We start from the raw sequence: 14,680 nt of genomic DNA on the forward strand, positions 1-14,680 counted from the left end.
GGAAACCTGTCGAAAAGCAGGAAGTGCTGAATCTACATTGACAGCGGTGCAGATCTGTGTTTATCTCTGTATTAATGACACTCTGGTGCAAAAACTTAATCACAAGCAGCTTATTCTTCTTAACGGAACAGATATTCACCACGTAACCCGCCCTCGGAGGAACATATGATCGAGGTATCGCGTTCAAATTATTAGTAAATAGAGTCTGATGTAAGAATTAGCCTCCTTGCTAGCAGACACTTTGACTGACTTGGTTGTTTACTTTATGATTTATATTATGAATGATCTGATATTTATTGTATGGCTTCGTTGGGCTTTGCCTCCATCAGTTTTGGTGCAAAATCAGCTAAATATGTGCTTTGGGTTGACCTGTTTAAACCTGTAACAACACTAGCAGGATAAATACTGTTGAAACATTCCCGTTGATCTCATAGTCAGTTCATGTGTAAATATAAAACCATTAAATATATATATATTTTGCCGTCGATTCTGTCAATGCGTGGATTATGCAAATACAAACGTCATGAATCACGTAATGGTGTAGGAATGCGCCGTGACGCTTTCTGGTGTGGTTGATGTTGCTGATCCTGATGCAGTGGCTGTTATTAATGAATCATTCTCACTCCAGGTTTGAGGGACCTGTGGAGAAAATGAGTCGAAGCCGGAACCCTCCGCAGAAGGGCCAGGGGGCCTCCAAGGCCAAACAGGTAATACACAAGATGAGAGTCAAGAAGACTGTGCATGTTTATTAATTATGTATTTATTTTACTTTATAATATTTCATGAAAATGACAGACTTGTGGTGACATGTAGGACTTCTCAAATTATTTAGTGCTTAAACTGCATTCACTTTGAGCGCCACACATGTAGGTGCAAAATATTCAGCAGCTCATATGTAATGTTCAAACAATCTATAAATCAGTTTTGAGGGTTACTATTGTAAATTAAAACTAAAACCTAATTTAAAAAACGTGTTACTTGAAATAAAATGAACACTAACCAAAATAAAATATCAAAAAGAAAAAAATTATGCTAGTTGCAAAGGCAGCATTTGTATCTTTCATTTACTTTCACCTGAAGTACCATAATAAAATAAGAAAAACTAAAATCAAAAGAAAAGATAGGAAATATTCTATAGATATATTAAGTGAATGTAGGTGCATAAAATGCTTTTGAATTTGCAAGTTCATATGTTAAAACAATCAATAAATCAGTTGCTCTCCAATCAACTAAAACTAACAACGTAAAAAAAAACATTTTGTTACTTGAAATAGAAATAAAATAAAATAAAAACGTACCTATTTTATTTTAAAGCATTTCTCTTTTTTATTTAGTTTAACTTGAAGTACTAAAATAACTAAAACGGAAATAAAAATATAAAAAAACTAATAAAAAATGACACACAACAAAATTACTAAAACTTTAACTGAAATTAAAATGACATGAAAATGATAAAACAGTGATAAAAATTAAAATAGTATCTCAAAGATACTAAAATAACCCTGGCTCTCCATCCTCACATGCAATCAGATGGGATTGCTGTTGGATTTGGCTCCTGACGATGGGCTGGATGACTCTGGAGGAAATGATGTGGAGCTGGAGGCGGAGCTTCTGGCATTGATGGGAGGAGGAGGAGGGAGGGGCGGCGCAGCGGCCAAGAAACCTGGAGGAAAAGGTGAAGATATTGCCTTCTACCAGCAGCAAGCCATGCTTAGCACCCAAACCTTGACCCTTGGCATTTTTTCGTCATCTTTCTCTCTTTTTTTTGCGTCATGTAGCTCCAGTGCCCATGGAGGACATTGAGCGCATGGCAGCCCGTTGTATGAAAGACCTGGACGAGGACGGAGACGATGATGGGGATTTGGAGAACGATGCTGATCTCTTGGTAAGACAAAAACCTTCTTGTCTTCACGTCCTCTACAGGTGGCACAACTTTCTCGCAGGAAACGTTTCTGATTGTAGTGGTTTTATGTGTTTCAGGCTGAGTTGAATGAGGTGCTGGAAGACGATGAGGAGCAAGGGGTCAGGAAACCCCCTCCGTCACCAGTGCCGCCTCAACGCTCAAATGCAGCGCCCGCATCCCAGAATGCACCTACCAGCCTGGAGGCTCGCCTGCAAGAGCGCTTGGACATGTACCAAACGGCCATTACCAACGCCAAGGCCACGGGGGAGACCAGCAAAGCACGGCGATACGACCGCGGACTGAAGGTGAGACAGATCCAAGACTAGAGGTCCACCGATATGGACTTTCTGATAACTGATGCTACTATCTTAGAGAGCAGGGTGGCTGATATAAAGGCCATATATGATATTTATTTTATATAATATTTACTAAAATATACAAATAAATTAGAAGACCATTTAATTTAACAATAGTAAATAACACAAGCATAACAATTACTACAATTATATTTATTTTACATGGTATTTATTAAAAGTATTCTAAATAAATTAGAAGGGTATTTAATTTACCATAGTAAATAACACCAGAATAACAAATACTGCAATTGTATTTTTATTTATTTATTTTACATAACATTTACAAAAATAATTTGAAATAAATTAGATCTTTTAATTTACCTATAGTGAATAACACAAGTGTAACTATTGCTGCAATCATATTTACATTTATTTTACACACTATTAGAAGTAAATTATTTGAAAATGTATCAATTTGAAGAAAAAGAAGAATTTGAACTTGATTAAAAATATCTGTAAAATAAACAATTTATACTATATTTTATATAGTATATATTTATATTTTTAGTATATATTTAAATTTAATATTTTATTTTTTACTACATTTATGCTACACTAGATAGCAATAATAAAATATACTAGTGCAATGTCATGCGCGAAGGATACAATGTGCTCTTCAGCTGGATTTTCCAAAGTTTGCGAGGTTTTTGGAAATAAATGTTTACCAGGTATTTAAAGACTTGTTTACATGATATACATGTGTATTTCCTAAATATCGATGGCATATTTATGAAGTATTATAGCATTTGCCATTCTATTGTTAGACAGAACTGGTAAACAAAGACAGTAAACTAATGAAGACCGAGAACAGGAAGTCCTATGCTTCTGCATTCAGGTGATGTCAAAATAAAAGTCCTGCTCACGCCTTTTATCAGTCAAACAGAAAAAAGACTGAAAGTTTGTGATGTCTCAGATAGCGATCAACCGATATATCACCAAAGGCGATGTGTTATATGCATCAAGTATCCGAGACATTACAAACTCTCAGTCCCGGTCAGTTTTTCCTCATGTTTGAGGGTTTCAGAGCGGTCGGTAACATATTCTCTTTGTTTTTAGACTCTACAGTCTATGTTGACGTTGGTTAAAAAGGGGAAACCCATCGATGAAGATGAGATTCCTCCTCCTGTCGCCACCGGTGGAAAACCCTCCGCTGCTCCGCAGGCCGAGCCAATCAGAGAGCCAGAAAAGCCTGCTCCAGCAAACACGCCACCACAGATGGCCAACGTCAAGCCAGTGCAGGACGCCCCGCCAGCCGCTCCATCCAAACCTCAGCTGCTACTGCCTCCGTCACAAAGAGCGACGGCTGTAACACCCGACACGCCAGCCATATCCCCTCTCACACACACACACACACTCTGATGTTATCATTCAACTGTCACTGTGAAGCTGTTGCCGTACACATGTTTGTGTGTGTTTCAGAGCTCAAAGCGAGTATTTTAAGCAGACAGAGACAGTATAAGCTGGCAGCCTTAAAGGCCAAACAGAGTGGAAACACTGATCAAGCCAAACAACTCTACCAAGTGTCCAAGGTGAATGAGTCTGTTTCACGAATTCATGATTAACATGTTTAATTCAGGCAACAGAGTCACACATTCACATTCATTTCTTTGTTGCCATTCACATTTTGTTCATGTGCACTAACATTCAAAAATCTGGGGTCTGTACGATTATTTATTTAAAAAGAAATTAATACTTTTATTGAGCAAGGATGCATTAAATTGATCAAAAGTGACAATAAAGACCAGAGTTATTACAGATAAACTAGATATTATAAATAGACTAAAATTAGGGGGAAAAAAAATTTTGTTACTTGAAATAAATGAGGCAACATTTCTCATTTTCATTTGGTTTATCTTGTACTAAAATAAGTAAAACTTAAAAATGAATAAACTATAAAAATGAAAATGGAAAATATAAAAACTAATTCAAAATATAAAAAAAAACTCTGATACTAAAATGACACAGGTAAAGTCATTTATAATGTTACAAAAGATTTCTATTTTAAATAAATGCTGTTAATTGAACTTTATGGTTATCAAATAAACCTGAAAAAGGTGCATCCCAGTTTCCACAGAAATGATTTAGCACAACTGTTTTCAGCATTGATAATAATCAGAAATGTTTCTTGAGCAGCAAATCAGCATATTAGACTGATTTCTGGAGATCATGTGACACTGAAGACTGGAGCAATGATGCTGAAAATTCAGCTTTGATCACAGCAATAAATTACAGTTTACAATATATTCACATAGAAACCAGAACCGACTTATTTGAAAAACATTCAAACTCTTACTGACCCCAAACGTTTGTACAGAAGTGTAGGTCTGTTATTATGGATTGTAGATGCATCTGCCTACACAACACTAGATTAGAATTAAACACGATAACTGGGAAAATGAAATGTGACTTGCTCTCCGTCTCTCCCTTGCTCACAGAGATTGGACTCAGTGGTGGAGAGTGTTGACAGAGGGGAGTTTGTGGACATCAGCTCACTGCCGCCCCCTCCTGGTACAGCTTTACCTCACAGATCTTCATTCACATCAGTTTCATTCTGGTTAGTCTGAGTTTGCTGAAAGTGTCTCTGTCTTTCAGGAGAGGTTGAAGTGCCACGTTCTAACCCTCCTCAGCTGTCCTCTAAACCAGCCGCCCCTCCTGCTGCACCCACTGCTGCCCCAGACACAGGTGAGAATATGTGTGTGTAAACCTGACATCCCACACACTGATCAAACCCAGTCAAGATATCAGTTATGCTGTAAATGAAAGCATATATGTGTGTTTCAGCTCTCTCTGCTCCCCGGAGCGTCGCCGAGGCCTTACAGCAGCGCATGGACAAATATAAAGAAGCCGCAGAGAGCGCCAAGAGCAAAGGAGACGACCGCAAAGCACGCATGCACCAGCGCATAATCAAGGTAACACGCGCGAAGACTCACTTCAATAAAACAACAGGTGCCATTTCATTCATCTCTTGTGTGTGTGTGTGTTCTTGACTTCAGCAATATCAAGATGCCATTAAAGCTCATAAAGCAGGACGGCCGGTGAATCTGGCAGAACTTCCTGTTCCACCAGGTAACGCTTGTTTACTTGTTTCCAGCAAAAGCCAAATTTCTGACAATTGTGACCCTGGACCACAAAACCAGTCAAAAGGGTCAATTTTTTGAACTTGAATTTAATGGCTGAAAATAGCGGTTTTCTATGTGAAAATCTTATAAAAGAAAACTTTAAATTAATTTTTAATTTTTATTAAACATTTATAATTTTATATTAAACATTTATTCCTGTGATCAAAGCTGAATTTTCAGCATCATTACTCCAGTCTTCTATGTTTCCAGCCACCTATTTTTGTGCGCATTTTGGAACATCGCATAAAAAAACGCTGGATGGAAACACCTAACCAGTGAAGGTTAAAAAAGTGCACCATATAATGTGTTAATTAAAATCTAAAAATATCAAGAGGTGTTTGTAAATGTTAGAGCGTGGTGTGCTGATTATTTATGTATTTATAATTAAATAATTAATGTAATTACATACACGGCTGTTCAAAAGTCTGGGGTTGGTAATATATATATATATAAAAATGTAAATAAACATTTTTTCTCTTACAATTCAGACTTGTTTTCTTTCAGTTCTGAAAAAAAGTCATAATTACTTGAGTTTACTTCCTACAATTCAGTTTTTTTTCTGCCATGGAATAAAAAAAAATATATATATATGTGGTAGATAGTTAACACTGACATTGTTAATGTTTGTGCATGTCAGGTTGTCCTCCACTGCAGGGCACTGAAGGCGGCCAGCAGAATTTTATGGGCGTCCTGGAGACAGCCATGAAACTGGCCAATCAGGACGCAGATGAAGACGAGAACGCACAGAAGGTAGCGTCAAAGTTCAGCGAAACATCTGGAAACTGTGCTTCAGTCTGATTCTTCATCTCTATGTTTCCGTGTAGCCAACAGCTCAGCCTGCAGTTCAGAAATCCAGAGCTCCCGCTCCTCCAAAAGCCTCGTCCGCCGCAGGGACGCCCACCGGCTCCACAAACGCCCCCAAACTAGGAGGGAAAGGTAGATGTGCGTTTATATATCGCCATTAACGTGTAGGGCTGTCAAAATGGCTGAAAAACTAAATTCGAATTTTGTACTTAAATATTATCAAAATTCGAATTATATTCAAATTTAAAATGCATAATTTCAGTTAGGGTGAAGAAAAGCTTTTCTCATCTAGTGGCTTTAACTGGATAGGCTAAGAAAAACATTCAAATGCAACGACACTTACATCGTCATCGTCATCGCATCTCGTGTGCCACTGATAAGGCTGCCTCCTTAACGCACACCTAAAATTCGAATGCAGATTTTTATTTTAAATTTGACAAATATTTTAAATTAGATTTTTTTTTTTTGGACATCACTATGAACATGTACGCACTGTTGTGTGACGTGTGTGTTGTTGTGCAGCCCAGCAGCAGCTGGATTTCCTGACCATGCGCAGGCAGCAGTTCGTGAAGGCCGCGCTGCGCTCTAAAGAGATGAAGGACATGCAGGGAGCCACTCAGCACCTGAGAAACGCTAAAGGCCTAGAGCCCATGATCACTGCCGCCAAGGCTGGACTTCCTGTGGACATCACCAAGGTTTGTGAATCACTGACGCACCGAAACAGTGACGTTAAATTTGATGGTGCATTTGAAACCTCCTGGGAATTTTGTGTTTATGAGTTACGAAGTCGTAATTATCAAGTCACTTTGGTCAGAGCAAGATGCTGATGTACCTTTTCTACAAAAAATACAGCAAGGTTTTTAAACTCTACTTCTACAAAATGATGAATAAATGATGCACATCGTGTGTGGTTATGCTTTTTACGTTTTTATTCGATTTCTGAAAGTGCTATAAGTTGATTGTCTGGCGTCCAGGTGCCGGCCGCTCCGGTCAGTGAGGACGACTACAGACTGTCTCATTCACGCTCGTCCGCTCTCTCTCCGCGCTCATCTGAGCAGTACACTCAACTGATGGCGCAGCTCAAACAGCAGCACGAGGTTATTACACACACGACCAGCTGAACAACAGAGATCTGATTCATCCAAACAGAATTCAAGAGAAGTGCATGCTTTATTTACAGTCTAAATGACTTTCTAACACTTGTGTCCAGAAATGCCTGGCGTACTCGCAGCAGTTCACTCATGTGGGGAACCTAGCTGAAACTGCCAGGTGTGTGTTTTCATTTATCTTGATGATACATTTATTAGAAATCGTCATCAGGTAAGCAGAATTGTCAGGTGTGTGGTTTGAGTGATGAGTGTACACTGCTGTTCACAAGTTTGAATATTGTTTTGAAAAGAAATGAAAACTTTTATTCAGCAAGGATGCATTAAATTGATGCATTTAGAATCTTACAGAAGATTTCTATTATAAGTCATATAAATAATATACTTTTTTTCCCAAACCTTCGAAAGGTTGTATATAAATCAAAAACAGCCAGATTGTATCATGTTTACCTAAACAAGCATTAAAAATGCAATTTTTCAAAAATCTAATTTTTATAAATTCATGTTTTTTTTAAAGTACTGCTTTTGCTTTTTTATTTATTTAATACTTATAAAATATTTTTTTTTTTTTACATATTAATGGTATAAAAGGTATAAATGAAATGAATTAATAGTTAATTTTATTAATTACAAATATGTAATAATTATCAGAATCCAAGTTCTAAACATAAATATTAAATTAAAATGTAATTTCCTGAGCTTGTGAGCCTTAAAGTGTATTTGTTTGTGTGTCGGTTAGATTTTGCCTACATTGTTTAGACTAAATGTGCCCACATGTATAGTAAAACCTGAAATTAACATTGTGGGAGCAGCAAACAGTCCTCATGAGAAAAACGTATTAATGTATTAAAAACATGCTGAGGGTTTGGTTTAAGGATTGCTGCCGAGTAAAGGTTATTAGCTCTGTATAAAAATATTACAAGTAAATGGAAAGCCCCCATGATAAAAAAATATATGTGTGTGTAGGTTTGAGAAGCTGGCTGAGGAATGCATGAGTAATATTGAAGTGCTGAAGAAAGCTCACGCTAAAGGAAGATCAGTTCCCAAATTCCACACAGAGGAGCGCACCTTCAACTCTGTCAAGTAAGAACACACACACACACACACACACACACACACAACAACACATCTGTCAGTGAGGACGTCCTACACAGACTCTCTAAATGTCTTCATCTCTGTGTTTAGGATCTTTCCTACCCTGACGTCCAATGACATGGTGCTGACCGTCGTGAAAGGAATCAACCTGCCTGCTCCTCCAGGTGTGTATGTGAACGTGTGCCTGTGTGTCATAAAGCTGTAAAAAGGCTGATTTGTCTCTGAAATAGTAATACACTACCGTTTAAAAGTTTGGGGGATGTTTTTATTCATTTCTTTCAAAAAAATGTTCACTAACCCCAACCTTTTTAACAGTAGTGTCTATATATGAATAAAAAAAAGTGAAATTCTGTGATCAAATGACTGCAAATGTTGTTTTCTTTGTTTTCTCCAGGAGTCTCAGGCAACGATCTGGATGCGAGTGTGCGCTTTGAGTTCCCGTTCCCCAGTGCGGTACGCAACACTTTCACTCTCTTCTACACACGCAGACATGCTATTGGCATCTAACAGTGTGTGTTTGATTCTTAGGAAGAAGCTCAGAGAGACAAAACCAGCACTGTGAGAAACTCCAACTGTCCAGGTACACACACACACACACACACACACGATCTGTGTTAAACAGGTGGTGGCATTAGCTGACAGTCTCTGTGTGTTTTCAGAGTTTAAGGAGAAGTTCAAGCTGAACATCAAGCGAGATCACAGAGGCTTTAAGAGAGTGGTACAGGCCAAAGGCATCAAGTTTGAGGTCGTACACAAAGGGTGAGACTCCTATTAAACAACACTAACAGTGAATCTGACAATAACACGTCCAGATCACATTCCACCCCATAAGAACAGTAATATATAGCATAAGGAAAATTAAGATTATTTTTTGGATTATTTAGGGTTTTTATGGAAGCTTATTTCCTCCACAGAATAAAACTTAAAAAGATCATTGTGATGTTTTATCTCACAACTCAGTATTGTTTTTCCAGAATTATGAGTTTATATAGAGTTTTCATCTCAAAATTCTATTTTTGTTTTTCTTTCCACCATAGACAAAAAAAATAAAAAAAACAGCACTTTTGATCAATTAATTGCAACTTTTTTTGGCAAACAATAAACGTACATAATTTTTGCATAGTGACAATTAAGCAGATTTTCTTCACAAATTCTCATTAGTTATGTATCTGCATTTTTTTACTTGTAATGTTTTTTTTGTTTGTTTGTTTGTTTGTTGCAAATTCTCATTATTTTCAATGATGATTCTCAATATTGTCATTTTTTTTAAATGTTACATTTTTTAAATATTTTTTAAAGGAATTTAAAACAAATCAGCTTAAATGTTTTATTACAATTTAAATAATTAATAATAATTTTTAATTTTAATTGTCATGAAATTAGTTCAAATTAATAGTCCTAAAAATAAGCATAGTTTTCTTTAGGCAAAATAGTTTGTCACTTTTCATGTGTGTCACTATCATTAGCAATGACTCTTAATTATTTGGTGTGTGCGTGTGTGTGTGTGTGTGTGTGTGCGTGTGCGTGCGTCTGCGTCTGCGCGTGCGTCTGTCTGTCTGTCTGTCTGAGTGCGTGTGTGCGTGTGTGTCTGCGTCTGCGTGTGCGTGTCCGCAGCGGTCTCTTCAAGACAGATAAAGTGGTGGGAAGTGCTCAGCTGAAGCTGGAAGCTCTGGAGAACCAGTGTGAGATCAGAGATATTATAGACGTGAGTGATTCACACAAACTCACGCACACGTATCACATGCACACGAGCGCTGGTGTCCCATGAGCCTGTGCTGCTGTTGCAGGTGTTGGACGGACGCAAGGCGACGGGAGGGAAGCTGGAGGTGTGTGTGAAGATCCGCGAGCCGCTGTCTGGAGTTCAGCTGCAGCCGGTGACGGAGAAATGGCTCGTCATCGACCCGCTCACACCTTCACCGGAGAAGGACCGAGAGCGAGAGAAAAGCAGGGAAAAGGAACGGGTATGAGATGCCAATTATTGCTATTTATGTTACACACAGGATGTGTTCTTGCATACAAAGACAGCTGGACAGAAGCTGCATGAAACCTTTTCTTTCCAACAGGCTTCTTCTCCAAGATCTAAACCCAGAAACGATCACGACAAGAACTCTAAACCAAGGTAACATTAAAGCTGATCGTACGGCACTGATTTCCTGTCGCTCTGTGAGTGTGTTTAACATGTGTCTCTGGTTGGTTTCAGCTCGTCTCCTCCGCAGTATAAGCTGCACAGCTTCAGTCTGCTTCACCACGACAAAGAGAGACTGGAGTGGAAGGTGTGTGCTGGTGTCAGTCGTGATAGGATTGAGCTGTTGACTGGATATAGAGTGTATCATGAGTCATTTTGTGCTTCTCTTTAGATCAACGATTATAAGAAGAACAGACGAGACCCGTCAGAGCTGATCAAGCAGCACATGGATGTCTGTCAGCGACTGCAGTGGCAGAAATCATACCTGGAGAAACATCCGGCAGCACTGACAGGTACCACATGCAATTAGAATACTTTTAACTAAGGTGCAAATTATGTGCACTGCCATTTAAAGTTTGGGGTCAGTAAGATTTATTTTCTAAAACGTTAATGCTGTAAATCCGCAAGGATGCATTAAATTGATCAAAAGTGACTTAGAATTAGGGCTGTGCGATTAATCGAAATCGAATCGAAATCGCGATTTGAGACGTTGCGATTTCCTAATCGCAAAGCCTGCGATGTGGACGCGATATTACTCTGTTCCAGAGCATATGCATGACTGCCAGCCTTGAGTTGCAGTCTTACTTGCCCTGGGCAAGAGTGAGCGCACCTCCGTTCTCCCCAATCAGCACTGCTCTAGCCAACTGCGTAAACACCCACCATTAAAAAAAAAACGGAAAGCGGGAGAAAGACCGAGTGGGATTATGGCGTCTACTGGGTCAGATCGATAGTTAGGCAAATTAAAACTAAAGAAACCCGTATGCAACTTAAGCTTCGGAATGACAGACAACGAACAAAAAATTTAATCTGCAAGAGCTGTGTTCACAGCGCTCCCTTATCGGTTCTGTTTTCAGTACTGGAGAATAAAAGATGCGCTGGACGTACACCCGGTTGTAAGACTAGGCTGGACGTAAATGGCGCTTAATGTTACAAAAGATTTCTGTTTCAAGTCAATGCTGTTGTTTGAACTTTCTATCCATCAAAGTTTTCACAACAATATTCGGCAGCACAACTGTTCAACATTGATAGTATGAGAAATGTTTCTTGAGCAGCAGATCAGCATATTAGAATGATTTCTGAAGACCATGTGACACTGAAGACTGGAGTAATGATGCTGAAAATTCAGCTGCGCATCACAGGAATAAATTACATATTAATATATATTGAAATAGAAAACAGTTGTTTTAAATTGAAATATTTCACTGATTTTACTGTATTAAGTAAATGCAAACTTGGTGAACAGAAGAGACCTCTTTCAGAAACATTAAAAATCCCAAACTTTACAACAGTAGTTTATATAATAAAAAAAAAAAAGAGGAAAAACACCCCAAAACCTAACCTTAAACAGCCCTATTTCACTTAATTTTTTTTTTGTTACGAATACAAACATAAAATGGACTGCTGGGAATAATACTGATTGATGATTCAAATGAATCTGTGAATCATTTTTTTAATGGTTCATTTAAATGAACCTTCTAAATAAACTGATTCAGCACAATGAATTGATCTTCTCAGTGCTACATATGAGAGCCGTTCAGTAGCAAAACAGATAATCAGTAATGTACTGGATCTCTCTGTCTGTCTCAGAATATGAAAATGTGCTGCAGAAGTTCGTTCACGGGCTCTCGGATTCAGTCAAAATGTTTTCCAGCCAAGGCAACAGGGTGAGCAAACCACACACACACACACACACACAATCAGACTTTAGCTGTTCTGCGTAATCACATTGATAAGCTGTGAGGTGTCTAATTTTCATTCTCATATCACTCAGAAGTGCTTGACATTACTGAAGTAAAATGGGTTGCGAATGTCATTTCATGTTGACTTGAAACACTCATGCCGTTGCTCAGATGCGCAGATGTTTCATCAAAACTTTGTGATGTGCCTTAAAACACAGCAGAAGCTGGATGTCACTTTTGTGAAGTAATTTCCTCGATTCTGAAACAATCGTTTAGATTAAAGCTGTTCTCGTTTCTCAGGATGCAGCAAAAGACGCACTCGGCCGACTGAAGAAGGTGGAGAACGAGGTGAATATGAATATTAAAGCCTGCAGTGTCTGTGGTTCAGGCTCATCTTCATGTGAACTCACTGCCGTGTCGTTCATTGTCTCTCTCTCACAGCTGGAGTCAGTCAGGAAAAAGCGGGCCGTCAGACAGTGAAGGGATACGCTGAGTGACGCGACTGTCTGCTGGAAAACTCTTCTGAAATCATGAGAATATAAACGAATCGTGACGGATATAACGGAGCTGCAGAGGGAAACACTACAGCTTTTACAATGCTGTACTTCATTGCTCTCCATCAAAACATTCCTCTTTTTTCTCTTTTGTAAGGACAGACATCTGAATGTTTCGAGGGAGATCAAACTCATCTCACCTCATGCTAAAATAAACATCAAACAAACACTAAACAAAAAGGGGGAATCTCACAAAAACCCATCAACAACATGACTGGATCACATTTTTCTAGCCCCCAAAAAGAAAGAGATTAGAAATTATATTTAAATACGTTATTTTAGGACCATTGTTTTGTTTTTTTTGACAATTAAGCACATTTAAACTGTAATGTGAAAAAAATTATATATTATTAAAATTTAAAATAAGTATACAGTATATACATTTTTGCTGTACTACATTTATTTTTCATTTAAATTTAAAATTGATTGAAAAATATTTATTTAAAAAATTATTCAAATTAAATTTGTCTGGCTAGATTCTCATAACAGGATTACAGGAATGAGAATATATATATGAGAACATATATATTCTGGAAAACATTTTGACTGTATAAAATGCATTATAGTAATGAGAATTATGGAGGAAAATTGTGCTTAATTGTCAATGCAAATGGTCCTTATATATAAATATGTAATTTATATAAATGTTAAGAATAAGATGATTTTATATATATATATACAATAACGCTCAAAAGTTTGGGATCAGTAAGACTTGTAATGTTTTTTAAAGAAGTCTCTTATGCTCATCAAGGCTGAATTTATTTGATCAAAAATACAGAAAAAAACAGTAATGCAAAATGTTATTACAATATAAAATAATGGTTTCTATTTTAATATACTTTAAAATATAATTTATTTCTGTGATGCAAAGCTGAATTTCCATCAGCCATTACTCCAGTATAAAGTGTCACATGATCCTTCAGAAATCATTCTAATATGCTGATTTATTATTAGAAAGAATGATCAATGTTGGCAATATTTTTTTGGAAACTGCGATACTTTTTTCAGGATTCTTTGATGAATAAAAAGTTTAAAAGAACAGCATTTATTCAAAATATGAATCTTTTCTAACAATATAAATATTTGCTATCACTTCGTATCAATTTAACACATCCTTGCTGAATAAAAGTTTTAATATCTTTCAAAAAAAGAAAGAATAAACATTTACTGACCCCAAACTTTTGAACGGTAGTGTATATTGTTAGAAAAGATTTCTATTTTAAATAGATGCTATTATTTTTAACTTTTTATTCATCAAAGAATCCTGAAAAAAGTATCACAGGTTCCAAAAAAAATATTAAGCAGCACAACAGTTTAATAAACTGATTTTGAGTTTAACAACTGATAATAAATCAGCATATTAGACTGATTTCTGAAGGATCATGTTACACTGAAGACTGGAGTAATGATGCTGAAAATTCAGCTTTGATCACAGCAATAAATTACATTTTAAAATATATTAAAATAGAAACCATAATTTTATTTTGTAATAACATTTTGCATTATTACTGGGGGTTTTCCCTGTATTTTTGATCAAATAAATGCAGCCTTGATGAGGAGAAGAGACTTCTTTAAAAAACATTACAAGTCTTACTGATCCCAAACTTTTGAGTGGTAGTGTATATATAATATAATTTTTGGTGAAATATTATTTAGCGAGATTCCCCCATGCAATGCTTTGTATATAAATACTTAAAGATAAATATACCTACGGTTATCGGAGAACAGAATTAGAGACGGTCATTCATTCCCTCTGACAGTTTCATGCATGTAACGCACTACAAAAACTAAATTGGTGTTTTCATTTTTTTTGACATCCATTTCCTCCTATCTGACATCATTATTCAGCCTAACCTCTCTCTCACGTCTAAATGCTGTT

At 37.1% G+C, this 14,680-nt stretch overlaps 2 protein-coding genes across 3 annotated transcripts; both read left to right on the plus strand.

Moving 5' to 3' along the window:
* The first annotated feature begins 4 nt into the window (after nucleotides 1-4).
* LOC107709590 (coiled-coil and C2 domain-containing protein 1A-like) lies at nucleotides 5-3,618 on the plus strand. The gene is made up of 6 exons (XM_016514102.1): nucleotides 5-174; nucleotides 629-707; nucleotides 1,531-1,675; nucleotides 1,779-1,885; nucleotides 1,981-2,208; nucleotides 3,316-3,618. Exons 2-6 carry the CDS (start codon nucleotides 651-653, stop codon nucleotides 3,616-3,618), a joined length of 840 nt encoding a protein of 279 aa, XP_016369588.1. The 5' UTR covers nucleotides 5-174; nucleotides 629-650.
* Nucleotides 3,605-13,089, plus strand: LOC107709605 (coiled-coil and C2 domain-containing protein 1A-like). 2 transcript variants are annotated; one of them, XM_016514121.1, is made up of 23 exons: nucleotides 3,605-3,788; nucleotides 4,695-4,767; nucleotides 4,852-4,941; nucleotides 5,041-5,168; nucleotides 5,253-5,325; nucleotides 6,016-6,128; nucleotides 6,203-6,314; nucleotides 6,705-6,877; nucleotides 7,157-7,279; nucleotides 7,393-7,451; nucleotides 8,255-8,371; nucleotides 8,474-8,547; nucleotides 8,778-8,836; nucleotides 8,912-8,963; nucleotides 9,043-9,142; nucleotides 9,998-10,088; nucleotides 10,171-10,344; nucleotides 10,447-10,502; nucleotides 10,584-10,656; nucleotides 10,741-10,861; nucleotides 12,156-12,232; nucleotides 12,548-12,595; nucleotides 12,689-13,089. In XM_016514121.1, exons 1-23 carry the CDS (start codon nucleotides 3,618-3,620, stop codon nucleotides 12,725-12,727), a joined length of 2,196 nt encoding a protein of 731 aa, XP_016369607.1. In that variant the 5' UTR covers nucleotides 3,605-3,617; the 3' UTR covers nucleotides 12,728-13,089. The 2 variants fall into 2 exon arrangements, with proteins under 2 accessions (XP_016369607.1, XP_016369608.1); XM_016514122.1 differs by having other exon boundaries at nucleotides 6,215-6,314.
* The last annotated feature ends 1,591 nt before the right edge of the window (nucleotides 13,090-14,680 follow it).

The sequence above is a fragment of the Sinocyclocheilus rhinocerous genome, unplaced genomic scaffold (genome assembly GCF_001515625.1).
Source record: "Sinocyclocheilus rhinocerous isolate Xijiao unplaced genomic scaffold, SAMN03320098_v1.1 scaffold836, whole genome shotgun sequence".
NCBI lineage: Eukaryota > Metazoa > Chordata > Actinopteri > Cypriniformes > Cyprinidae > Sinocyclocheilus > Sinocyclocheilus rhinocerous.

Coding starts and splice junctions, on each gene's coding strand:
- LOC107709605 (XM_016514121.1), top strand. CDS start 3,618: ATGTTATCATTCAACTGTCACTGTGAAGCTGTTGCCGTACACATGTTT. Junction 5,169..5,252: donor TGCACCAGCGCATAATCAAG/GTAACACGCGCG, acceptor TCTTGACTTCAG/CAATATCAAGATGCCATTAA. Junction 12,233..12,547: donor TTTCCAGCCAAGGCAACAGG/GTGAGCAAACCA, acceptor CTCGTTTCTCAG/GATGCAGCAAAAGACGCACT.
- LOC107709590 (XM_016514102.1), top strand. CDS start 651: ATGAGTCGAAGCCGGAACCCTCCGCAGAAGGGCCAGGGGGCCTCCAAG. Junction 1,886..1,980: donor AGAACGATGCTGATCTCTTG/GTAAGACAAAAA, acceptor TATGTGTTTCAG/GCTGAGTTGAATGAGGTGCT. Junction 2,209..3,315: donor GATACGACCGCGGACTGAAG/GTGAGACAGATC, acceptor CTTTGTTTTTAG/ACTCTACAGTCTATGTTGAC.